At 36.8% G+C, this 27,932-nt stretch overlaps 1 protein-coding gene across 3 annotated transcripts; it reads left to right on the top strand.

The window, feature by feature from the left end:
- Positions 1-261: 261 nt before the first annotated feature.
- Positions 262-27,932, top strand: tlx1 (T cell leukemia homeobox 1). Of its 3 annotated transcripts, XM_067421293.1 has the most exons (10): positions 262-307; positions 2,028-2,097; positions 4,172-4,347; positions 10,497-10,569; positions 14,325-14,473; positions 15,434-15,521; positions 20,240-20,449; positions 22,086-22,623; positions 24,570-24,807; positions 25,879-27,932. In XM_067421293.1, exons 7-10 carry the CDS (start codon positions 20,423-20,425, stop codon positions 26,087-26,089), a joined length of 1,014 nt encoding a protein of 337 aa, XP_067277394.1. In that variant the 5' UTR covers positions 262-307; positions 2,028-2,097; positions 4,172-4,347; positions 10,497-10,569; positions 14,325-14,473; positions 15,434-15,521; positions 20,240-20,422; the 3' UTR covers positions 26,090-27,932. The 3 variants fall into 3 exon arrangements, with proteins under 3 accessions (XP_067277394.1, XP_067277395.1, XP_067277396.1); XM_067421294.1 differs by lacking the exons at positions 262-307; positions 2,028-2,097 and having other exon boundaries at positions 4,171-4,347; XM_067421295.1 differs by lacking the exons at positions 262-307; positions 2,028-2,097; positions 4,172-4,347 and adding an exon at positions 4,803-4,935.

The raw sequence follows: 27,932 nt of genomic DNA, 5'->3' as shown, positions 1-27,932 counted from the left end.
CTATTTTAAGCTACATGAAGCGGCTGCAGTAGCGGGATTAGAGATGATATGCGGACAATGTGATATTTGTCACCGCTCCATTAACATGAGCAGAAGCCAGAGTCTCCAGCACGGTCTGCTCATGCGCCTCTTTGCTGCAATATAATCACCACACGGCTTTTGTATAACCTGTGTGTGTGGTGGTTTACCGTTTTCTATCGAACTTTAAACGTTTAGGTTACTTATTAGCCCACACCAAACACACAGACCAGAGGGGCGTATTTAATGCCAGCTCACAAATGAGAAGACTCGGATGTCCTTATCCACGGTAAGTCAGTCCCTCTCTCTTCGCGCTGTTTGAACAGGCAGAAAGTGGAAAATGTATATAAGGGCTGCTGATATATAAGGGGCGCGCGAGCTGGTGGGGTTCAGTTCCTTATTTTATGAGGTGTTGTCAAATGTGGCAAAGATAAGTAATACTACAATCTGAAAGAGCATAACGTGGTAATTAATCCCAAAGTCTTAAGTGTATTTCAGCTCAAGAGAGAGAGGAAAAAAATCTCTAATTCAATCGTCCGGAAAATTGAAGTTTGATGCATGAGTCCCTGCTGAAACAATGGGGTTTGCAGCCCCCCCCCCACCTCTCTCTCTCTCTCTCTCTCTCTCTCTCTCTCTCTCTCTCTCTCTCTCTCTCTCTCTCTCCTCAACCATTTACCCTTCCTTTTTTTCTGGCTAATTGTTTGATTAAAAAAAACAGCGATTTTCATGCATCATGCATTAATTAAAATGTTATATATATATATATATACTTTTTTTTAATATTCAGAGATAGATAGATGGATGGATTTATCCTTTCACACAGTTAACATTTTTAAAAACTTTTCATCGACTGCATGCGAGACTAGATGTCATAAAAGTGTATGATTCGAGTTGAAAAATTAAGCAGATTAACCTGAGGGGAAAGCTTGATTGATCACTAAATAGGGGTGGATTCCTGTGTTTTAGTTATAGCGCTTCTGTGGGACCCCCTTAATACTTCAAACTTCAATTTTACGGACGATTGAACTAAGCATGTCCCTGACAAAATTGATATATGTATTAATTTTCTTTAACTGTTGATTAATTACTCTCCACTGAAAGAATTATACAAGACTTTTCCGCCTCGAATTTGCATATTAATCAAATTCTAGTTGATAATTCAAACGGAAAAATGGATCTAAGGGAGTTGAGGAGCTTAACTCGAAAAATATACCTAGCCAGATATTTTTTTCCCCTCCCTCGCTGCTAAGCTGCGTGTCTAGTGTATTAAAATCAAAGATGCAGAACGAGTTAGCCTGGCTATTTGGTGAAAACAGAAATTGCCTGTCCAGTTTTATGATGTGTTCATGCTGAGCAGGCAGATCTTAATGTGTCCTGTCAAAATGTCTAAGATTTAAAGGGGAAAGAGGCCTATTCAACATAGGAGCTGTGTGTGTGTGTTTGAAAGTGAGCCCTGGGAGCAGAGCTTTCATATGTGTAATTTGCCACGAAAATCCCTTTTTTATCGCCCACCTTCGAAGCATGCATGATTACTAATATTTAGACATTTTTATATTTTTATAGCAGGAACATATAAGCGTATTTCTTTTGCTGTTATTTTTCTTTATCGTTTATTATTTACAACAATAATAGTTTTTATTATTGATTGATTTATAATTGATTTAGATTTACCCATAAGCGCCAGAGAGATGAAGAGCCTTAATATATTTTCACCTCTAAGCCTATTTTTCCTTTATAATAGACATGCAGGTAGTGTATTTCATTTCTGTTTTCAGATTATAATGTAGAAGTTGTCATATTGATTTTTTTCCTTCTTTTTCTACTGATGGACCCCACCTCATCTGCTTCTACATCAGGTTATTGTAATTGCATTCTCAACATGTGATACAGAGGGAAATATAAGAAACACTAATTCCAATCATTTTTGCTTTTTGTTTTGCCAATAGAAAAGAGTTTAGTATATTGAACTCAAAGAAAACATAATGGCACACAGCATTTCATATTTTCAGTAGCGCTTGTATGTCGGAGGACAAGATGGCATTCCAGTGGAGTCCATTCAAATGAAACACGCTCGAATCAGTAAGTGCTGATTGTCCTCTGACCTGCCTTTTAGGTGTTTTTGTCTGATTATAACAAACAGTAGACTATATGGGGGGACTTTGCAGGCTATAAGGTCTGTAAATAGTAAACTCAAGACCATTTAGTTAATTGATTAACATTTTAAAATCACATCTTTACCCTCTGCATATAGATTAAATTATATAAAAATATGAATATAACCTACAATTATTTAACAGTGGAAAATAAAACATTTCTGAAATAACGTCTGAAAGAAAGTAATAATCGTGAAGAAATTCTGAAAGCAGGAATATGAGCGACGAGAGAGAGAGAGAAACGTAATCTATTCAGCTACAGATGCCTTTTCATATTTTATTCTAATGATTTACTTTTGGCCTACTTGTAAACTCGTTCTTCAATGTTATTTATTTTATTTTTCTTTATCAAATATATTTTTTTATCTCTCATCTTTTGTTGTTTTGCACGAATCTCATAATTTTAATTGCACGCAGCAACGCTGTAGCCTAAATACGTAAAAAAAAAAACATTGCCCTGCTTCATGCCACAATAAAGCACCTCAAACTTAATTAAAAGTAGGCCTAACGGATAGAGAGACTTGGCTACTTCGAGAATATTCATAGTGTAGCATATAAAATGATAATGAATAACCTACTTGCAAATGTAAAAGTAAGCCTACTAAAGAGAGGATTAAAAAATACTTTTAAGCAATTTCCTAAACTTTGAGAGCAGAGCTTTTTTTTCATGCTACATGGACAACTCGAATAATATTAGTAACCCGTTTTGGGAGGGTTGTTAAAAGAAAGGCTGCCATCGTGTGGTCTAATAGTCATGTTTCTCTGAGTGCTCAATCATCGTTGCTTTTTTGGTCTTATTGCGCCATCTAGTGGTGAGATGTATTTAACACACTTAACAACACGTGCGCAGATGTTGCGACCAGGTGAGAATCGGGTTTCGGGTAGTGAATTAAAGGACTTGAATGTTTAAAAATAATATATACATAGCCTACACACACACACACACACACATATATAGAAGAGGAGCAGGAGAGGAAGTGAGGTATACTTTGATCTTATATGATATCATATAAACATGTTTTTTTTTTTTTTTACGTACAATTATATGTAGGCTACGTTTCAGTCGTGTTTTTCAATAACCACAAAAGTTGGATTACAGGTAGTCTAAATCATAGATACGTATACATATCTGTGGTCTAAATGGCCTCCCGATAACAGAAGAGGTAACCATAACAACAGAGGCTGCTCGAATTGAGTGGTTTTTTTTTCAATTAAAAGGGGACACACTTGCACAGACAAGCACAAAGTAGCTGTTAATCACGTTCTTAAATGTGTAAATATCATAAGTAGGCCTAGCCTACGCCAGACAATGTAGGCTACAAGTCTTTCAGATTAGGCCTACGCGTCTGCCAAAGATAGCTAGGCCTAGCCTAAACTGTTAGAAAACATATTGGTAATTTGAATGATATTTTTTTCATAATAGTACAATATGCTTATAAATGAAACTACACCGAACCAGTGGTTGTTAATCTTAATCAAACTTCCCTTATTTTTCAGAGCAGTGTGCGACCATGCGATGCTTCCGGAGTCAGGCCAGACTGTTTTAGCTAAACAGCCCGTTATGCAGCTTGATAGCACAAACCGATGGGCCATTTGCTGTCTGGTATATTTATTATCATAAGAAACACAATGGTTTACAGTGCAAATTGTTTTACAGTTTAGGCTCCAGCACATTTTTATTCTAGTTAATAGCCTAACGAATAGAAGTCTAGCGCATTCACAGAAAATAACTTACTTCCGCGTTGCAAAATACAATAGCGATTTCTGGCCGCTGCTGAGTGCTGACAGCTTTCGTTTTTTGTTTTGCCCCTCGTTCAGTAGGCCTAACATGTAGCCTATCTATGTATATGCTTGCTTAGGCATAGCCTACTATAGGAGGAGACATGGTGACCTAAATATCTGTAAATATTTTAATATTGTTTCTGTTTTCAAGTATGACCAAGGCAGTTGATAAGAATAAGGAGATCCCTGACCCCTGGCCCTCTGTTATCTTACTGAAGTGACCTCTGGTGTGTGGAAGTGCTGCTCAGTGCCCTGGGGAGAGTAGAGGAGAGGCCTGCATGCTGTCTGGACCCACCCATCAGAGATTCATTCACAGCTGAGAGAGAGCACAGTCCAGGCATAGGAACAAGCAGACTCAATCATTCTGGGAAACCAGAGCAGGAGAGGAAGTGAGGTATACTTTGATTTTAAATATGGAAAATACCAGCTAATTGGAGATAACTGAATAGTTCTTAAAAGATATTACAAAGAAAGTCAAATTTGATGAAAATTAATCTTTATGCCCGCAACTCTGCACTTTGTGTGTGTGTGTGTGAAATATATCTGCATTGTTCATCCTTCAAAAAAATGTCTTTGAACGTAACCTTTCATTGAAGTAAAAAAAAAAAAAAAGTCGGGGGAAAATCACATGATTAAATAAAAAATTTTCTCCAAAACATGTTGGCCACAATTATTGGCAGTTGGCACCCCTAGAATTTTTTATGAGTAAAATCTCTGAAGTATATTCCCATTAATATTTAATTTTTTTAGCACACCAGGGTGACTAGGAACATACAATTGTCTTGCTATGACTTCTTGTTTTACAGGAGTATAAATATGAAGAAACACAAAGGCCAAATTCCCTTAATTAACCAAACCAAAGAATATGGTTCTGATGTGCAGCAAAATATTGATGAGCTTCACAAAAGAGAAAGCTGCTTCAAAAAAACAGCTAAAGCATTTAAAAGGAAGAGGACGTTTGTCTATGTCGTTTTATTGCAAGGTGAGGAGGAAAGTTTGAACAAGTCAGAACAATAATCCAAAACAAACATCAAAATCAACACACAATTGTGTCTCTGCACACAAAATATAGATTCTGCCATGACCATCCAAGTTCCCTGACCTGAACCCTATAGAAAATGAGTGGGGTGAACTGAAGAGAAGAAGCACTAACATGGGGTGCTTCCCAATTCTTATTTGTGCATCCTCGTTTCCTTTCTTAGCTTCCTTTTCTCGCGCTTTAGCTCCACCCCTTCAGGATGCGAGGGAAGGATGCGAGGAAAAGACGCGAGGACGGAGGAATTGAATCAAGTGAAGTGATATATCGTCGGCCTTGCTCACTTTAACGTCACTTCAAAGTGTTGCCAATTAATGATGACTGCCCCGCTGGATTTAGTTGGGATTCTTGAACATTAGAGATAACTATTTGTATTGTAAGCTTCAACCTCCACAAAATAGCTACCACATTTGTCCATATTTTAATTAATATTACCAGTTATTATTAACAACAAATTCCAGTAATATTAGTTTCTATTTGTTTCTCTATTTGTTTCTTTCATTTTCTTGTGCTTTGATATAATTCTGCAACTGTCAGGTGTTGTTATTTGACAAACATTTGTGTCTTGTACATGAAAACATAATAATAATAATAAAGAATAAACTGGGGCACGAGGTGAAGAGGGAGGAAAATGAATGCGTGTGTCACGTTTAGTTGATAAAACACGCAAGGGATACTCCAGTATATTCTTGCTCACGACTCCTCAGGAAGCCTCCTCACTCCTCGAATTCTCACCTCCTCGCGGTGCAATTAATTTGCAGAATTGAGATCTCCTTCAAGATGGCTGAGCTCCATCGGTTTCCGGGTCATAGAATGGAGGACGGAGGAGCGAGGAAACGAGGAGAGATATTGAGAAGCACCCATGGAGCTGGGAATCTGAAGGATCTGGAGAGATTCTGTACGGTGGAATGGTCTCTGATCTCTTGTCAGGTGTTCTCCAAACTCATCAGGCATTTTAGAAGTCTCAGAGCTGTTATCTTGGCAAAAAGAGGTTGCAAAAACAAAAAGTATTTAATAAAAGGGTGCCAATAATTATGGACAACGTGTTTTGGCCATTACTATAGTGTGGGCTTGGAAGGTTACTTTTAATCATCTATGTAAAATAGCTTATTAAGGACAGTACTAAATAAAAGTAACATGCAATTTTAATGATCCCAGATCCCTGTTATTTTCTTTAAATTATTCAAAATATGCATATTCTGCAAGGTGTATAAAAGCAGAAATGTATCTTAGGGTGCTTTTGCATACTGCGAATCACCTTTTGCTGTTTGCATTAATTGCCCATTACAGTTTACATTAATGTTTAAATTAAATAAGTTACATTAAAATTCAAAGTAATCAATTTGGTAAAGATACTTATGTATATATATATACTTTGTGTCAAGATGTGATAAAGTTCATTATTTTCCATAATGTAATGATAAAAATTAAACTTTCATATATTTTAGATTCATTGCACTCCAACTGAAATATTTCAGGTATTTTATTGTTTTAATACTGATGATTTTGGCATACAGAATTTAAAAAAATGTGCATATCATGAAAAGGTACTCTAAACGAGCTATTAACCTAATCATCTGAATCAACTAATTAACTCTAAACACCTGCAAAAGATTCCTGAGGCTTTTAAAAACTCCCAGCCTGGTTCATTACTCAAAACCGCAATCAAGGGTAAGACTGCCGACCTGACTGCTGTCCAGAAGGCCATCATTGACACCCTCAAGCAAGAGGGTAAGACACAGAAAGAAATTTCTGAACGAATAGGCTGTTCCCAGAATGCTGTATCAAGGCACCTCAGTGGGAAGTCTGTGGGAAGGAAAAAGTGTGGCAAAAAACGCTGCACAACGAGAAGGTGACCGGACCCTGAGGAAGATTGTGGAGAAGGACCGATTCCAGACCTTGGGGGACCTGCGGAAGCAGTGGACTGAGTCTGGAGTAGAAACATCCAGCGCCACCGTGCACAGGCGTGTGCAGGAAATGGGCTACAGGTGCCGCATTCCCCAGGTCAAGCAACTTTTGGGCTACAGAGAAGCAGCACTGGACTGTTGCTCAGTGGTCCAAAGTACTTTTTTCGGATGAAAGCAAATTTTGCATGTCATTCGGAAATCAAGGAGCCAGAGTCTGGAGGAAGACTGGGGAGAAGGAAATGCCAAAATACCTGAAGTCCAGTGTCAAGTACCCACAGTCAGTGATGGTCTGGAGTGCCATGTCAGCTGCTGGTGTTGGTCCACTGTGTTTTATCAAGGGCAGGGTCAATGCAGCTAGCTATCAGGAGATTTTGGAGCACTTCATGCTTCCATCTGCTGAAAAGCTTTATGGAGATGAAAATTTCGTTTTTTCAGCACGACCTGGCACCTGCTCACAGTGCCAAAACCACTGGTAAATGGTTTACTGACCATGGTATTGCTGTGCTCAATTGGCCTGCCAACTCTCCTGACCTGAACCCCATAAAGAATCTGTGGGATATTGTGAAGAGAAAGTTGAGAGACGCAAGACCCAACACTCTGGATGAGCTTAAGGCCGCTATCGAAGCATCCTGGGCCTCCATAACACCTCAGCAGTGCCACAGGCTGATCGCCTCCATGCCACGCCGCACTGAAGCAGTCATTTCTGCAAAAGGATTCCCGACCAAGTATTGAGTGCATAACTGAACATAATTATTTGAAGGTTGACTTTTTTTGAATTAAAAACTTTTTTCTTTTATTGGTCGGATGAAATATGCTAATTTTTTGAGATTTTGGGTTTTCATGAGCTGTATGCCAAAATCATCAGTATTATAACAATAAAAGACCTGAAATATTTCAGTTGGTGTGCAATGAATCTAAAATATATGAAAGTTTAATTTGTATCATTACATTATGGAAAATAATGAACTTTATCACAATAGGCTAATTTTTTTAGAATGACCTGTACAGTCGTGGTCAAAATTGTTGGTACCCCTGGTAAATATGATAAAATATGGCTGTAAAAAAACAATCTGCATTGTTTATCCTTTTGATCTTTTATTTAAAAAAATCACAAAAATCCAACCTTTCATTTAAGTTAAAAAATTGACAAACGGGGGTAAATCACATTATGAAATAAACGCTTTTCTCTAAAACACATTGGCCACAATTGTTGGTACCCCTAGAATTTTAAATGAGTAAAATATCTCTGAAGTATATTTACATTAATATTTACATTTTAAAGCACACCAAGGTGACAAGGAACATGAAATTGTCCAGCTATGATGTCTTGTTTCACAGGAGTGTAAATATAAGGAGGCAAAAAGGCCAAATTCCCTTAGTCATTCATCAGTGAGTGAAACCAAAAAATATAGTTCTGATGTGCACCAAAATATTGTTTAGCTTCACAAAATAGAAAGAGGCTGTAGGAAAATAGCTAAAGCATTGAAAATCCCCATTTCCACCATCAGGGAAATAATGAAGAAGCTCCAATCAACTAAAGACGTCACAAATCTGCCTGAAAGAGGATGTGTGTGTATATTGTCCTAATCCTAATGTGTCACTGAGCACAAAATGAAGCTTCTGCCATGACCGTCCCAGTTTCCTGACCTGAACCCTATAGGAAATTAGTGGGGTGAACTGAAGAAGAAGGACCAACATGGATCTGTGAATCTGAAGGATCTGGAGAGATTCAATATGGAGGAATGGTCTCTGATCTCTATTCAGTTGTTCTCCAAACTCATCAGGCATTATAGAAGAAGACTCAGAGCTGTTATCTTGGGAAAAGGAGGCTGCAAAAAAAATTTAATAAAAGGGTACCAACAATTGTGGCCAACATGTTTTGGAGAAAATCATTAATTTCATAATGTGATTATATATCATAATGTGTATCCCTCATTTTCAATTATTTTACTTTAATGAAAAGGGTTAGATTTTTGTGATTTTTTAAATAAAAGATCAAAAGGAAAAACAATGCAGATTTATTTTTTACAGCAATATTTCATCATATTTACCAAGGGTACCAAGTATTTTGGCCACGACTGTACATATATATATTCATTTATAGCAGTGAAAAACAGCATATGAATATACAAAAAAAATCATAAAATTACATTAATATCCATGAGATTATATGACACATTGGTGGTTTTCCATCTTGCAATAAATTACAATAAATTATGCCATCCAATAATATATTATTTAAATATGGTGTTATAATAACTGAAAAACTGCATCATGACTGCGCTCTGTTTCAGTTCTTTACTGTATTTTGTTGGCATGACAAAACTGTAAACAGTAATATATCAAATATAAAAAAAGTGCAAAATTAGAATGTAGAACAATAAGCTTACTTATTAAAAATGAATAAATGATGAAGGTATTATTAAACTGTAATATGTTACGGTATTAAAAAGAGTAGTGGAGATTTCAAAACTAAGTTACAAAATAACTATGCCAATAGTTGTTATAATGAACATATAGCAATATAAAGGATTACTTTCTTAGAAACACACAGGAGTGCATTTATCTTGGAGAGTGATCAGTGGTAGCTCAGCTGAGCTGATGCATGATAGAAGAGAGGAAGGACAGGAGAAAAACAGAAAGGCAGGCAGAGTGAGTGTCTGACAGGCCATTACTGCAGACAAGCCCATAACTCACCCTGATAAGTAAAGGCTTCTGCTGACATGACCTCAAACAGGCCTTCAAGAGCGAGAGAGGTCGCATGAGTCTAATGAATCAAGCTTCATAGATTACATCACAATAGATTTAACACATGCACTAATTGCTATAAGTTATTTCACCTGTAAAACTGGTTTCACTGACGTCACAGCATCCTGAATGAGAATATTTAAAGCCCGTCAATTTTATGTGCATATTTCCAGTTCACATTGTTAGTGGAGGGACAGTGTTCTTACCACTAGAGGGCAGATGAACATTTGTGGAAATTTGGTTTTGAAAAATGGTTTTCTTTAATCTCTTGCTCATATTTAAGATGGAAAATCACCACTGCTTCATATAATCTCATGGATATTAATGTACTTTTTGATTTTTTTGTCCCTAGTCACGTATATTCATATGCTGTTTTTCACTGCTATAAATTTCATTTAGTCAAGATTTCATTTGCCTTCATGCAAAGCCTGTATTTTACTATGCATGCTATTAATAATTTACATATGTGGTGATATCAGTCTTTCACTGTAATATAAGAGCTCCATATATGCATTTCCAAGTATTCATTGCATCACATCATTATTGGAAAGGCCATGCAAATGTCTATGCAGTTGACATCTGCTTTAAACTTTTATGATATCAGTGAGCTGGGATATGATTCAGATGCACCTAATGCAGAATGAATTGCATACAGAATGACTGCATACATTTATGTGACATTAGATAATACACTTTTGCAATGAAATGTCTGACTGAGGTTGTGCATGTTTATTCAATCAGTTAAACATAATGAAAGGTGTTTGTTTGCAGTTCTATTTCAAAATGGACATAACGCAAGATTAAATGGATATAAGAGGCTGTTTCTTTCTTCTTTTCTTTTTTCTCCTGCAGAACAACCTGAAAGAGAAGGATCTGTTATGTACAACATCTCTGTGTACCTTTTAGACAAGTAAACATTAGTTTTGTAAGTAACTTTGCTCCCCTGCTCACCCAACTATGCTGTACAAAAGTATTCCAGCATTATTGTTGTAATACCATGTTCCAATTGAATCAGCTGTTTAATCAATTTTTAATTGAAGTAGTTGGTGCAATATGTGTCTTTGATTTGAATGGTTATCCCTGGTGAGTATATTCTTTAATAATATGTGCATTGTCTTGAATCTCTGTAGCATGTCAGGATGATGAATCACTTTGTTGAAAGTGAAGCTATTTGCATGTGTCTGTCTATTCCTGGTCTCGAGCTTGAAATGAAGCTTTATTAGGTTGGGCTGCAGCTAAAACACACTGGGTTTGTTACGATAAGGTGTTTCTTAAGTTGACCCTGAATTTGCTGTTCACCCGGACAATTAATCAATTTCATAGTTTGTGTTTTGTCATTTCCGAACATAAAATTGAGCAAAAAAGTAGCTGTTATAGCTATATGAGACAATTTGTTACATTTATTATTACATTTTTTTTTTTCAATTGTTTAAATATATTTTTTAAATGTACAGTAATATTTTAAAATAGTTTTAACTTTATTTCTAAAACAATAGTATTATTGAAAAAGAGAAATATTTTATTATTTTAAAACGTATAATAAGTGTTATTACTGAAGTTTTTACCATAACGGCTTATGGTTTTTCTCAGTTATTACAATTGGCCTCAAAACATCCTTAAATGATTTGTTATGTATCATGCAATCTTACAAAGCAAAATGTAGTGGTTTAATTAGAACCAGCTTGTGAGTTACAATCTTATAAATGGTAAATGGACTGCATATAGCGCTTTCAACAGACCCATGGCCACCAAAGCGCTTTACATATTGCCTCACATTCACCCATTTATTCACACAGTAGTGTTTTTTATTTCAGTGGCATATAGTTTTGCACAGGACATAGAACGGCAGAAAGAAAGAATCAAAAACAGCAATGTTTTTGCGAGATGTTCGGTTAAGTTTATTTTGAATTTACAGTGTGCAGCAATGGTTCAGATGTACTTTATAAGACAGAACGGTTTAGAATGAGACTACAGTATGCCAGGCATCAGTATAACATCCATTTGAACTCTGTCCTCCACAGGATGTATTCTTGCAGTTTTTCTGACAGATGTCCCCTCAGTCTCATGCCCTATTACTCAACAGCATGGGGCTCTTCAGACTTTATGTTTAAGTGTGACTTTCCATCATCATTTGGGGAAGTCCTGCTTACGCTTTATTAGATGAAAAGAGACAGCCATTAAAAAGATGCTGCATATGTTTCGGATACGTAGACGCATGCTGGAGTATGGGGGCTAGTTGATACTGATTTTGTGGGGTATATGTGGCGAAGTACCTTCCCTGTGTTCCCATCTGTCACACACTTTGACACTGATATCTGTCTTAGAGAAGGCAAGAAAATGAAAGACAATAATTAAACCTTCTTGGGAAGGTTCATACAGCACTGAGTTTGTGGGTGGGTGGGTGATTGTGTGTGTGTGACCCTTTTATTGTTGTCAGAAAGGCAATATCCTGTCAGAGCCATGTGTTGGTGGCCAGTTTTTAGGCTTTAGGTTATATTTTACAGGGTATTTGAAAATATTTATAGAAGTTAAGGTTACAATCAATGACAATAGTTTTGTTTTGTATTACGCCACTGAATGTGAGCGGTTCCCTTAAAAAGCCATTCAACCTGCAATGAATGCATATATAATCAGTTGTGGAGCTGGGTTAATCGCTCAAAAATTAGTTTTTCTATGGATTGTGTCCATCTTGACAGCAATTATTGTTCCTGATGTCCTGCTGTTCTATTGAACAGATCTGTTTAACAGAACTATAAAGACTATTAGAGGTAGGAATGGAATTTGTCAACCTTTTTTTTGTGAATTACTAAAAAGCAGGTACACTTAAATCAAAAACTGCAATAGTGTCTGTGAATATTAAACTGCAAAAAGACTATTTAAATAGGAGTCCTGCATGTTCTGCGTATCTCTGTGTGAATGGATGGCACACACACACTGAAGCATGCATGCGCTGTTCTTTCAGCATATATGAGGACATGAATGCATGAACTTCAGCTCCAGAGCCGCTCTGAGAGTCACTTCATGAGCATTTTACCATTTCATTTGATAAATCTATCTTCATATTATATCACAAAAAGCGCACAAACTCAAAGGTCAAAATAAAAGTTTGGTTTAACTTGAAATTGTGACAGTAATATATTATAGTTTTACTGTAAAATTGTATGTCTCAATGTAATACTACTACTAATACTACTAATAATAACAATAATATTAATAATAACTATAGAATAATAGAATAAAAAAAAAAATGAAAATAGTAGCTCTGCTGTGCAGCACTTGTTTGACAAAAAAGTCAAGTTAGTGTTAGTGTTAGAATTAGTGTTTTTATGCCTATTTGATTGCCAGAAAATTTGTAATATGCAACACAACATTTCTGGGGATAAAAAAAAGTACATTGTTTTTAGTAAATTGTTGTTTTTAATTCAATTATTTAGACATGCTTTTTGATTATTAAAATGTGTTTAAACCATTCAATTTTAGTGCAACATTTTTTTAAACGAGTTCTAACTGAAAATGTGTTTGTATTTAATAAACATCATATTTGATAAACATCGGCGCATCTCCTTTGACGTATGAGCTAGCTACGGCGTATGATGACGGTTTAGTAGTGGTGTCCCATTTCTTAGGGGAATATTTTCACCCCTTCCCCTTTCCACTCTTTTTTTTAAGAGGGGGAGGGCTAGGCATATAAAATAGAATTGGGAATGGGCCAAAATGTATCAAAAGTGACAGTACAGACATCTATAATGTTACTGTAATGTAACATTTATAATGTCACTGTTCTTTTGGACTTTCTGTTCAAAAAAGAATCTGGAAAAAAATAGTAACCGTTTCCACAAAATAATAAACAAAAAGAGCACAACTGTTTTTAACAATAAAAATAAAATTGAGCACCAAATCAGCATATTAGAATGATTTCTGAAAGATCACGTGACACTGAAGACTGGAGTAATAATGCAGGAATAAATTAATTAAAAAATATTCAAATAGATAGATGTAAATATATATATTATAAATAAATACAGCTTTGGTGAGCATAAAATACTTCTTTCAAAAAACAGAAAAAATCTCACTGACTAAACATTTAAACTCTAATATATTTTTTAATAAATTCAATGCATTTTTCTGGTAGATATGTTACCCATATCTTATATTTAACAGATGCAGCAAGCAGAGTTTCCTCCCAAATCTCCCGTATGTCCTTTTATTTATAATTTTCTTTTAATGTTATGCATTTTAATCGTTTTAAATTTAATTTTTTTTCATGGCTCTGTGTTTACTTATAGGCTAGACCCAACAGACAATAATCAGTATTCATATGAGATAGCAAAATCATACATATTGTACATTTTACATTTTTATGTCTCATGAAAAGGAACAACTTTTATAGTTTGCTATGATTTCTATGGTAGGGGAACATTTCCATGGTTTATTAGGGCTTTATGGCTAGATCATGTATTTGTACAAATTCTTACTTCTTCTCATATGAATTGGCTAGACCTTAATCTTTGTACAACTGTATTATTAAAGACACTGTACACATAAATTGATATATTGCTGAAATTGCTGATCAATCATGATGGCTAAATTGCAGTACTCCCCAAACAGTTTATATTTGTGTTTTTTGTTACACTAACATTTTGCCCCACTTTCTTTTTTTCTTTTTCTATTTTTTTGCAGCGTCAGCCCTGTAGTTTATTGCAAGGCGGAATGAAGCATTTCACTTCTGGCTTACTTTTCCCATCTCTCAATCTTGGTTCTGGCTCTGGCTACGGAGCATTGTCAGTCTGTGGCTGGGCCAGCCCGAGCCAAGGAGCATCTTGCGGAGGGTAATCCATCTCCATCACTTAAATGATTATCCTCATTAATCTGGTGTAAACTAATAAAGTCAACTGTGGCACTGCTTGCCTGAACTTCATTAAGTCTTTAGTACGTTTAATATGTCTTAATGTCCTCAGCTCTCCTGCTGCTTCAGATCACCTGGCATGCCGGTCCCCAGAGAGCCGCCTGAGAGATTGAGGCCATTTGTGCCATGTTTTGTTTCCTTTCTTTTCCTCTCTCTCGTTTTTCGTGTGATATAGTGTCTGTTGGTATGACATACAAAGAGCTAGACGGAGGAAAGAAGGGTGAGAAAGAGGAAAAAAGAGAATGAGAGGAAGAGAAAGACATCAGTGCAGGAGATTTAATTTGCCCAGCCAGACCTCAGATGGGCCCCCGCAGTCAAGGGTTTAATTTGGCTTATCGCGTTATAAAAGACGACCCGGGCCCTGTAATCAATCATCGGCCTGTCAGCGGGAAAGGCAGTTGTTGTAAGCAAGTATGACTTCTCAACATGAGTCCGTTTTAATTGCCACCAAATTGACTGCTTTGTTGTTTTTTGGGGATGTACTAAAAGTTTGTTCAATTAAAGCCAACAAAAGCAGCGCATCATAATTATTGTTGTCCCCTTCCCTGCCCCCTTCTCTTCCGGGGGGACACTGGCGGTGGTTACGCAGCTATCGTGGGTCATGTTGACATGTGAATGAAGAGTGCGTTTCCCCGTAAGCCCGAAGAGTGGCGCCTGCGCAATGTTAGGACCTGACACTGTTTACTGGGCTGAAGGATGTCAAGCGGCCGCTGACCATTACCCAGCTAAAGAGAGCATAACTCTCTCCCAGCTTCTTCTTGACAAAATAAGTGCTATCTCCAATAAATAAAACGTTAAAGTGCAAGATGAATGCCTCTGTATTACTTATGGATAGAAATTTATGTGACCTAATTCATCATGTCACTATTTTCTCTTTTCCAAGGTTGCAGTATGCAAAGAAAAATGTCTTTCCCAGATGTATGGCTGCTGTTTTTGGAAGTGTGTATTATTCAGGAAACAGAATCACAGAGGTATGTGAGAGTTTGAGCCACTGAATGCTCAACATTTCAGAAAGCACCACTACACATTGATTGCGGGATGGGAAAGAACGGTTTTCCATAATCCCACAAGACCCAAGTTAGTGCATGTCTACATAATTCCATTTTGTTTGGATGGAGTCATCAATGTAATGTGCTTAGGCGCTCTGATATTTTTGGCTTTTGTACTGCAGAGTTGAGCCCCTGTGTCTGGTGGAGTGAACACGAATGAGATAAAGCTTAAGATGATACTCAAGAGCGTTCACCAGAGAAACTTTTACCTTGAGTCAGTGTAAAACATGTATGATTATATTTTAATAGCCTACAAAAATGTAGCATTCAAGCATTCAAGAACTGAATTTAAGGGGGGGGGGGGGTGTATCTGATCTTATTTAAAGATGTAACATGTTCTACAATAAGTGTGATGAAACTCATCATATGCACATCAGAGTTCTCTGTTCATGAGACAAAGTAGGGGATTTGCTTTTATTTATTTATTTTATTTGAAATATTTTTTATTGATTGCCAGAATTTTTCTTCTGTTGCCTAAAGTTTGATGCCTTTATAACTGTTTAATGTCTAGGTTAAAAGTCATTATCTCTGGTCATTATCAAATTTGACATTATCAAATTTGATTGATCATGATTTAACTATGATTTCACTGTTTCACTACAGTGTTACAGAAGATTTCTATCTCTCTTTTGAGCAACGTGGACGAATAAGTCTATTACTATAAATGAGCTACACATAAGAGGGGGTGATATTCGTAATGGAAGACAGCTTCCTTGCCATCCTTTCCTTTTCCAATTTCATCTACAGAGGGCATTTGTTTGTTTAAACTCTGTTAACTGTTATAAAGGAGGAAACTGTTCATTAATATTAATAAGTATTAACATTGAAATTATTATTATTATTATTTTAAACTGTTAGACTACAGTTAAAATATAATAAAGGTACACTTTTTTTTGCATATATAAATGTTTATTTTACAAAAAGGCATATCTGCAGTAGTCTTTGAGTTATGAAGGAAAATGTAATTTTTGCCCCCATTCACCCTTATTGACTTCATGATGGACTCTATGATGGAAATAGTTATTGAAGTTTTAGTCCCCTCTGTTTTGAGTTGTTGTGATAGCCCTTCTTAGATCTACCACCCTGAAAGAGTGCTTGTTTTCTTTTCTCCACCCAATTAGACATGACCTTTGACCCCTGAGAGTGATGTCTGTCCTGCCGCGCTGTAAGGCTTAGATAAATGTCTCATATGCATTTCGGTCTGTTTTCTTTTTCTGAGCCATCTCATAGTCTTCTAGAAAACTGTGCAAAATATAAAGACATTCATAGTAATTATTCTCCTTTGTGCTTTATGAGGATATTAGAGCGCTAGATGGACAGAATACATTTCAAAGAAGATCAAAATGGTATGTTTTTTAAAGTAATATTGAATGATGGGTCAATGCCAGTCTTAAATAAGGGGCTGTTTACACGACACAGTTGCCAACTAAAAACGGGAAACTTTTTATGCGTTTTGGACATTCACGTCAACGGTGTAGTGTAATGTGACAGTTTTTAAAAACGATAACGTGGAATGTCATATGCATGCGTATTACCTGTTTAGTCTATAGGTGTGCAGTGTTTCTTTACAAAATGACATCGCCATCTACTGGCCTGGCAGCATAATACAGTATTTTTAGTTGTTTCCGCAGATCCCCCCGTTTGACAACGTTGACTTGTGTATGTGAAAATTGCGAAGGAATAAACGTACCCTCAGTGTATCAGCTGATGCCACATACCTTGCTGTTTGTGTCGGGGGTGAGGTATCATGGGAGACGCTAAGCTCTGGCCCACAGCCTCTGTCCGTCAAAGCAGATCATTAGGTGTGAGCTAAAGCCCCCGAGGCCTGTGCAGGCACCAGCTAGTCTGTGGCTGTGTTTCTGGCTTGTAGGTTTGGGCTGGTGGACCTGTTTGTTATGGTGTAGCAAGCTGCATAATTGGGACGAGGGGAGAGGGAACAAGGAGGCAAAGATAAACACAAAAACAGCCTACCTGTTGAAGGCACCGTGTGATGACAGATTATGATGCCTCTGTTTGCCTCTCGTGCTGCGCTGCTGATAATAAAGGAAATTAATGGCATTGTTTGGATAACTCCCTGATCTTTCAACATTTCGATACATATGCAAAGATATCACAGTCAGGGATTTAATGAAAAAATATTGCCTGCTTTTCCCGCAATGTGATCATGAATATATGTATGAAAATCTTTTTATGCATTCAGCGTAGATGCTGCAGAGTTTGGAATATAATGAAGATAATGAAAAAGAAAAATTAGGTCACATATAATATGTAATTTTGATTAATGACACCCTCCCTGCTTATTGTAAAATTGCTGGATTAATATGTATTCTTTTCCCACATGCTTTTCCCTCTCCAGTTTTTTTTACCTTCAGCTTTTCTCTATAATTCTTTCTTGTTTCATTTTTCTTTATTTTATAAAAACAGTATTTAAAGGGATAGTTTGCGTAAAAGTGAATTAAACTATTTAATCAAAAGAAAGTTTAGATTTTTTAAAAATATTATTTGAAAACGTTTTTAGTCCATACAATGAAAGTTAATGGGGTGTTCTGTAGAATAAATAAATCCATTCAGCTCTAATAATAATAATAATAATAATAATAATAATAATAATAATAATAGATTTTATTTATAACACACTTTTCAACTATAACATGAGGGTGAGTAAATGACAGAAGGTTTTTGGGTGAACTACCCCTTTAAGTCTGCATTTTCATCTGTTGATGTAATAATCTATGAAACAGTTTAAATCGTACAAGAGGGAGGCATCTGATGTTTTTATAATCAAAATATCCTTAGTTACTATGGATATTCACTTTGGCAATCTAGCAGCTAATGGTACAGCCTGACTGCTAGAGAAGAGGCTTTTTTTTCAGTTTGGTCCGTGGAGCTTGGGAGGGGGAGCAATAGTGTTGATCTCACACGTAATGACCAGTAGCTGGTGGGATGAGTCCATCCATCTCTGTGAAGTAAACAGGTCCCAGCTGGGCTGATGCATTCAGGGTGGAAAAGGGAAGTGAGGCCGGCTTCAACCGCCTCCCCTAAATAAAAGAGGCGACAGGATGCACCCACACTCGAGAGGACAGACACACCATCCAGTGACTTCCGCTGTCATGGGTGTCAAGTCCACTATTAAACCGCAGAGTGAATCCACATGGTGCCTGGAGTATGAAATGAGACTTCCCATGTGTTTGTGGGAGCGGGGATTCAAACAATAAATCTGTACTCCAATTCATCCTGGGAGTGATCTGTCCAGCGCAGCCATCACGAGCAATAAGCATTATGGAGAGTTGCGTTTAGTTCATAAGTTGTGTTGTTATGTATGATTGAGCGTCAAAGTAGTCAAACATGAAAGTTGACGAGACAGTTTGCATTTTAAGAATTATTAACATACCGGTATACAATTTCAGTATTTTAACATATACAATCTAACATAACTTTTGTGCACAGTGGCTAAATTGACCTGAGTATTTCTGTTATTGCACTATATTGCATTATAATCCATTAGAAACACTTGTGCATAAGCTTGTGCAGCAATAATAACCTCATTAATGAACATTCGTATTATTTGATGAAGGACATCATACTATATGTCTGAATGGAGTCATAACATAACCTTGTTTTGACTTCTTAAATTTGGCCTCGTGGCAAACAACCAGTTTAATAATTCGCCATATTCACTTGCAAATGAATTTGACTATAGGCAGCATTAGTCAAGTTATCCTCTCATGGCAAAAGCATTTAATTTCTTTCTAGACTGTAGTAAATATTATAATGATGCGCAATTTATCAAATAATTGTTCATACTATGTTTTGACAGACACATTATCCAGTAAAACAAGTCATTAGCATGGGAGACACAACAAGTTAATGGATGTCCTGTCCCTCATCACCTCAACAACTGATCTGGACATTTGTTAACCGGTGCTTGGTCATCATTCTAGTTTGCTTTCAGTAGACATATTCTGTCTCACCTTAGTGCTACACCTTCTACATTTAAAAGAGGCCATACACTTTGCTTGCACGCTTCCTTGAGGAGCCGTCTTGGCTTCATACCATCATTTTAAATCAGATCAATATGAAAAGTACAGGGTAAACACATTTTGAGAATGAAAGCTTACTTGTTTAATATGTTTTTAAAGGTTTATGGTGCATTGTACATTTTTCATGTAGTTAATCAAATTAACCTTTCCTTGTATTTCCTTTTTAACAATACAAGCCAAAAAACAACAACAAAAAAAGCCCTGTCCCTTCCCCTTTGACATAACGCATTAAGAAGCTGTATTTGCTGAGTTCATCAATCTATTTCAGAGGTTAAAGACAGTGAACCTGACATTCTGTCCTCCAAAAATAAAAGCCCATTTCCCATAGCACAACTGAGAACTGTAATTCTACAATAGGCCTAAATGTTAGTGAGGTTTAAATATCCAATGAATAGATTTACCTGCGTGAGATTAGTTAGTATTAATAGCCTAGTATTAATTTTGGTCATGCTTATTTTATGTTTAGAGGAATAACATTCCACAGGCATTTCTCAAAAGATGAACTCCAAGATATATTTACATGGATCTGTCTCAAATTGTATGCAGTGAACTAAATGAAAAACAAATCTGATGCTGCTCTATGTCTGTTTTCATTTTTAGAATGATGCTGTTGCAGATAGATTATTTGGAATATAGCAACGCGAGGTGCAAATGTGGCAGGGCTAAATTCTTGATGGAAGCGCTGCATCAATGTAGATGTACTTGAAGCTGTCAGCAGCAGGGCTGTGCGCTCTCGACTTCGCTCAGAGATGCAGCTGATGGCAGTGGCGCCAGTGAGCGCCGATGGATCAGATGTCGAGCATTACACAGGTAGACTGACGCACCACAGACAGTTTCAACGTGCTGGGAAATCGGTAAGAAACTATAGAGCTCACGTGATCATCTCCGAGGAAGCCGAAATGAAAGGTTGGGTTCATGTTATATTAAAACATCCACACCAAAACGTACGTAACACATTTCAGTAGCTAACTATATAAAAAAAAACGTTTGCAATTTAAGCCATGAAAGACTATTTTGGTGGGGTGAGAAAAACCTCGACAAATCGCACACCAAAATATACTGAGAAGTTTTATTAAAATATAATTTATAAATTCCTTTAAAATGCAGTTTCTAATATTTCATCATTACAAGAATGAATTTAAATTAAAGTTATTTTTATGTAAATCGTTTATATTCAGTCACGTTATTTGCATCAGCGGAATCATAGTCGCGCAATAGCCTATACTATAATCACATAAAAGTTTAACTATAGTTTTTTCTATATTTAAAAAAAATATATAGCCTAAGTTAAATCAAACGTTTACTAGTTGCAGGGCACATTAAGGATATTTTTTAAGCACTAACACACTTAAAAGCTATATAATTAAGTCTACCTACACAACGACAATATACACCATACTTCATTAAACTTTAATGTTGGTCATTTGGTCAGCATTAATCTGGAGCCCCATCAAATATTAATACTTAAATGCATCTTACGTTAAATAATCACCACCCCCTTTCTTCCAGAAGGAATCGATAACCTAACAGTGTTTTTTGTAATATTGCATATTTATTTTGTTGTTCTCTGATTTAGAAAGATTAATGCATACTGAATCAAATGAATAATTAAAACAAACGTTAACACGTGAACACACTGCATTTTTCCTAATGAATGTGGATTATAAATCAATTCTATCGTGACTATAACAACATTTAAATAAAATCAATTATTTCAAATTAGAAAAAAACATTTTCTGAAAACATATTTCATCCAGAATTTCCTTCATTATTCCCCATATTGTTGCAATCTGAATAATCATCCCTTTTTGATGAATAAGAATTAATGAAATGAGTCAGAAATGATTGCTTTATTCAGATTTAATGTCACAATGAAATGTAATATCGTTGACAGTATGGTCTAGATTTTAATTATAGTGTGACTGATCTGTCTCTAAAGTGACAAACATCTGTAATTCATTTGAAATATAAGAGTTCATGGTCACCAAATATTGATCTGATGTAGCCTAACAAGAGTGAAAATGACTCTTCGCAAGGATTACAGGGACCCAAAGACAACATTTCTCAACAACAGACTGCATAGCCAAGATAATGTAATTGAAAAGTTTGTCTTTGTGTGTGTGTGTGTCTTAAAAAAATCGCCTGTGTTCTGGTTTAATAAACCTTCTCTTTTGAGTTGCCCTGTGCTGAAGAGGGAATTCCAGTGAGTTTCGTTGAACAGAATCGTCGTGTATTCTTTAGCCAATTGGGTTTCTCACCCCAGAATTGGAGGCTTAATTTTACCCAGCCTCTTTGGCATTTTGATTGATGTTCCCGTGGCTCCATCCGGCAGGCTATAGCTATAAGGGTAAAGGGAGGCAAAAAGACAATCGTCTAGTTCAGTCTTTCTCACACATGCAGTCAACGCTATTAGATAACGACAACTCTGGAATAAACTGCGTTTTAGTTGCTGTATGATAACTGGGGTGACGTGGAGGATCCTGTAGGCTCGCTGGAGCCCGCGCCTCTCCACACGATGGATCATATGGGAGCGCATCTTCACCAGACGCACGCAGACACCATCAGTTTTGGGATCGATCAGATTCTTAACAATGCAGACCAAGGGAGCTGCATGATTTCCAACCCCAGAATGCAGGACCTGGACTACGGTTTGGGCTGCATAGTCAGCACAGCCTACAATACCATGACTGGCAACTACAGCGTCAATAACTCGGCTGGATACAATGGAAACTCGTGCAGCGTTGGTTCCCTCAACGGCTCGTACAACATGAACTTGGGCACGAATGTGAATGGGAATTGCCTTAATTCTTCGGGAGTGATCCGGGTTCCGGCGCACCGGCCGCTGAGCAGCGTTCACTCGTCCATTCCCACCAGCGCTTCCACAGTGCCAAGTATGGGAAGCATGGGCACCATTAACAATCTTACGGGATTAACGTTTCCATGGATGGAGAGTAACAGGAGATATACCAAAGAGAGATTTACAGGTAATAGAAATCACTGAACTCTCAGTGGTGTTTATGCATTATTGGATTTGCCGTTCTAACTCGAAAATGCACTGTAAAATGTTTCCATCATGTTGTAACAATATCGGCAATTAAATTCTAACTAAAGCGGTCGAAAACTTCGATTTATGTTGTCAGGTTTTAACTCTGTTACAACTTTTTCTTCAATTTTTTTAAATCAAATTCATGAATTAAAATGTACAAGGACTTCATTGTTGAAGTCACTCACATTTCTATTTTGTTTATGACAACATTATAAAGGAAAAAACTGCACGTTCGATATATAAAAAACACTATAAAGATAAGTATGCCACTGGTTTAACGAATTAATCATATAAACGATTGTTTAGAATATTTAACACATTATCACCCACTGCAAATTCACAGGCTACAGGAAAAAATAATAATAATAATAATAATAGATTTTATTTATAATGCACTTTTCATTCCGAAGAATCTCAAAGTGCAACAAGGGGGGGGGGGGGGGGAATAACAACAAAAAAATGAATAACAAGTAAAAATATAGAATACTACAAACAATCAACCAACACAGAAAACAGAACAGAAACAGAGCTGATGGTGAACAGAAACAGAGCTGATGGTGAACAGAAACAGAGCTGATGGTGAACAGAAACAGAGCTGATGGTGAACAGAAACAGAGCTGATGGTGAACAGAAACAGAGCTGATGGTGAACAGAAACAGAGCTGATGGTGAACAGAAACAGAGCTGATGGTGAACAGAAACAGAGCTGATGGTGAACAGAAACAGAGCTGATGGTGAACAGAAAACAGCTGATGGTGGAAGTCTCTGTTAGCTCCGCAGCACACTGTGGTCCACTCCATGTTTCAGATTTCTCCCAGCGGCAGTGTCCCGATGACATCGCTGAGGCACGACAGCTGAAGACCAGATGATGGGTCTTCTTCATGATGATTCAAACGATGGGGATCGCTGCAGCACCATGCAGGAGGCAGAACATTCCTCCGGGCACTTCTGTGGACACACCGGGGCCGGCGCAGATGTCGCTCCACGGTCGCAATGCAGGACGGAACAGCGGCGCAGCCGAGAAGCAGAACATCCCAACATCATGCCGGACACCGACGACGAGAGCCCGGATGACGCTAGCCCGGTGCAAACTTCAGCCACCATGCAGCTTAAGCCCAAGGGAGACCACCAGTGAGCACCCGCGGCGAGAAACATAAAATGTCCTCCAAACCAGAAACCAACCGCAGCAATTCAAATGTAAACATTAGAGAAGCGGTTGAAAACGGCGAAACGACGAACAACGACTTCTCAGTGGCTGCCAGCAATCAGCAACAGTCCCAATTGTAGCTCTGACTGTTAGACTAGTCACAAACATAAGGAAATAAAATAAAATGTAAATCTAATAGTACATTAACATGATTTGTTGTGGGTGGAGAAGCGGCGAACAGACGACGCCAGCGTCCTCTCCCCCACGTTGCCTAGCAACCAATTAGAATTAACCAAAATAGGCCTAGTTTCAAAATTAAAATCCATATAAAAGTGCCCATGCATATATGGCCATTGTTTTAGGAGTATTATGTAAACTAATAACAGGATGTAAAAAGTGAAAATATTGATTTGACCCTCTTTGATTCATGCAAATTTAATAATTTTTTGATTCTGATAAAATCACAGCCTAATTCAAATGTTACCATGAGGCACATCATTTTACCCCTGACAAAACATTCTTACAGTGACATTTAACACGAGGAAATGCCAAAAAGATAGGCTATTCCTGTCTGCTTGCTTGGCTGAACTTATTCGATGTAATATTTAGTAATTGTTGCATGTTTTATAAGGGACAAAAGTCGTCTTTCTCCCCTGGAAGTCTCAATTGCTTCTCACTGCTTGGCGCTGGCATTTTGCTGATTTCTTCCGCTTGCTTTCAATCTGTCTCTCAATATAGTGGCGCTCTCACCGTTCACTGTAACACGCCGTATAGGTCACCCGTATCAGAACCGAACCCCTCCGAAGAAGAAGAAGCCCCGGACGTCGTTCACGCGCCTCCAGATCTGCGAGCTGGAGAAACGCTTCCACCGTCAGAAGTATCTGGCGTCAGCTGAGAGGGCAGCCTTAGCGAAAGCACTTAAAATGACTGATGCGCAAGTCAAAACATGGTTCCAGAACAGAAGAACGAAATGGAGGTGAGCTTTTGTGATCTAATCGCCGTTTAACACACGCATGTAATGCATTATTTGTCGTCTCCCCACTAAACTCAGTTAAGTAAGTTATTTTGTTTTTAAAGCAACCCATTATGAGGTCAGTTGGGTCAGTTCCATAATGCATTCCATAGGTGATTTGTAAGGCCTGCTTATGCAGTTCACTATTCAATTCTTCAGTAAATATCAAATTGGCTCCATTTATTTTTGAATGACAAATATTGGTTGGATGTGTCCCTTTTCTTTGACTGATTATGGACTTATACCAATGCATTTTTACTCCAGCTTTTACCATTTTATTATACATTCTGCTAGACCTGGATCTTTAGGAACAGACCTGAAGTCAGTTCAGCAGACAGCCGGGTCAGTAATCTATTATGATCGAGTAATCATGGCGACATATTATGCTCTGATACTGTAGGCCTAACCAATGTTGCTCAAAGTCTTAGTTGGGTTGGCTGAAGCTGGATAATTGATGTTATGACGATGTCCATGCTTTATACGAAAAATAGGCTAATGTAACCTAATATTTAGTTAAAATATAAATAAAATAGATATTTAATTTAATAGGTTATTACAACATATGACAAATAAATCATATTGTGATTTGGCTAGACCGATAACCTGGAATGTGATTTATATTGAATTAGGCTATATATTTCCAATTAATAGCCTATACAGCTCTGGAAAAAAATAAGAGACTTAAGGGATCTCTTAATTTTTTTCCAGAGGTGTTTATGTATTTATGTAAAATATACATAAAAATGCATTGTGCAATTTTATAAGCTGCACGTAATGATTGAATTAATGACAAAAAAATAAAGTGATTGTTATTTATAAATAAAAGGATTCGATTGACACGTAAGGTCTGTCAGAATTATTTTAGGAAATCCAATTTATGAGGTAGTCTATTTATGATAGAGAGAATAACATTATTGGTTTGTATTTGTTGTAATTAAGTATTCTTTAGTTTAAGTCATAATTTAGCCAATAGCCTATTAGAAAACATGACTGGAAAAACCGACTAAATGACTCCTGTGATCCAAATCCATACAGGCGGCAGACAGCAGAGGAGAGAGAGGCAGAGCGACAACAAGCGAACCGAATTCTTATGCAACTTCAGCAAGAAGCTTTTCAAAAGACTATAAACCAACCTGTTACCCCGGACCCAATCTGCCTTCACAACAGCTCTCTGTTCGCACTTCAGAACCTCCAGCCCTGGACTGAGAACACGGCGAAAATCAGTAGCGTTCCCAACACTGATTAAGATGGAGAGACTTTTATGGACGTGGGATGTTAGGCCTATACAGAGGAATATCTCAATATCTGATTGCTTTCTTCTTTTTAACGAACAACTAGTCTCTCATTTGTAATATGCAACTTGTAAAAAAACCAAAAAAAAAAACAGCTACAATAGGATATACTTGATGCTCCCCGTTACAGTCGTGCAGAATCTTTTTTTAATCTTTTAGTTTTCAAAATGCAACGAACAAAATGTAAGCATACAATCATATTTCGTTTATACCTCAAACATTCTCTTCTTTAAAAATAATTCAAATTGCTTAACGTTTGTGGTAACACTTTAATAACTTTTTAGTTTTCTTTGCAATCTTTGTAAAATGATTGCTGTCTTCCAAAAGCATATGCCCACTTTTTTTAAAAATCGTCACTGAACGAATATTGTTATAGGCCTACACATGCTAAATAAATCATAAGGACACCTGCAGGACAACTGCAAAATTACAACTAAACTTAATAGTAGCCTTATCAAATTATCTTGCGATTAAAGCTACATTATCCACCTACTTAAATTACTACACTGTAAACGGTGATCCGTAGACTTCACTTAAAGGCCTTAAAATTAAGTAGGCCTAAATAAACTTCATGCTTGAAAAAAAGTTATGTGGAATTATCAAGTTCACATATCCTAACTTAATTTTCAATTACCCATATGGCAATGGCTTTCCTTACTTAAAAAAAGAAGAAAAAAAGTTAAATCAACTGATCACTTTTTACAGTGTAGGCCTAACAGCTAAATCGTGATGAAATACAGATTGGCCATAGCAGCCTATAATGCCCACATTTGCGCAATGCTTGTTGTCACCATTAGCCTACGTCTACACAATAAAGGCTACTTTGAGAAAAAAAAGCAGACCACTGCTTGATTGCAGGAAGACTTTCTCTAATCTTGAGAAGTGTGCACCTCTTAACCAAACGAGTGAAAGCGAAAAGATTTGTGCGTGCATAAGGCTACGCTCCGTGTTCCATGACGGCGATTAGCCAACACGGTGTAGCCAGTTGATGAAAATTGACACACAGACTAGCGCAAAGTGTTTTGTTATGTGCACTTTTGCGAAAAGCATGTAAAAACAACGAAATTAGCTTAGCCTAATTGGAAGAATGAAAATATAGAAAAAAGCCAAGTTTAATTTGATTGAAATAGCCTAATCATGACATAAGTGTTACCAAATTATTTTTTAGCCTACATTTTTTTTTTCGCTTATAGGGGGATTGCATTTTTGCACGTTTGTTAGGCTAACACTTTCAACAAATTCGTCCTGTGGGTTAAACATAGTCTAGTCTAAATGGGCCAACGATCTATATGAGCCGTTTTTCATGTGATGACAAACATTTTTTTTCACCCTATGAAGAAAGCGTGATATAAAATAAAGCACTTGTTATGCAGAAATATGTGTTGTTGCAACTTTCCAGAAAGATTCGTTGTCAAGTAGGCTATGTAATTATTTTAACAGTGCATTTAAGTTTTTCGTTTCTGGATAATTTGTCTTTTCTGACTTAAATGTTCTCGGGAACCCGATCAGCTGCCGTGAAAGAGACAACGCCGAAATATGAATTAATTGTTAGTAGCCTAACACCTGTAGCCTACACTTCAATTCTAATTTTTGGAAGTTAAAATTGTACACATTCAAAAGTTTATCAAATGATCAACTTGCTAGCACTGTTGCTTATTATTCGTTTATATTGAAATATAAGCTTATGTGATTACAATATTTTTTATTTTTCCTTCAATTTCTTCGAAGATGGCGTGAACTTTATAAAATCTATATTTTATTATAGCTTGATATGAATTAAATATCTGTCATGTCTCA

The sequence above is a fragment of the Pseudorasbora parva genome, chromosome 17 (genome assembly GCF_024679245.1).
Source record: "Pseudorasbora parva isolate DD20220531a chromosome 17, ASM2467924v1, whole genome shotgun sequence".
NCBI classification, from domain to species: domain Eukaryota; kingdom Metazoa; phylum Chordata; class Actinopteri; order Cypriniformes; family Gobionidae; genus Pseudorasbora; species Pseudorasbora parva.
The sequence above is the reverse complement of the archived record's forward strand: the minus strand, read 5'-3'. Positions and strand labels throughout refer to the sequence as shown.

Bases quoted from the DNA above. Each gene is read 5' to 3' on its own strand.
- tlx1 (XM_067421293.1), top strand. From the start codon at position 20,423: ATGGATCAGATGTCGAGCATTACACAG. The intron at 20,450-22,085 runs GTAGACTGACGC...ACTGCGTTTTAG, and splicing joins AGATGTCGAGCATTACACAG to TTGCTGTATGATAACTGGGG. The intron at 24,808-25,878 runs GTGAGCTTTTGT...AAATCCATACAG, and splicing joins AACAGAAGAACGAAATGGAG to GCGGCAGACAGCAGAGGAGA.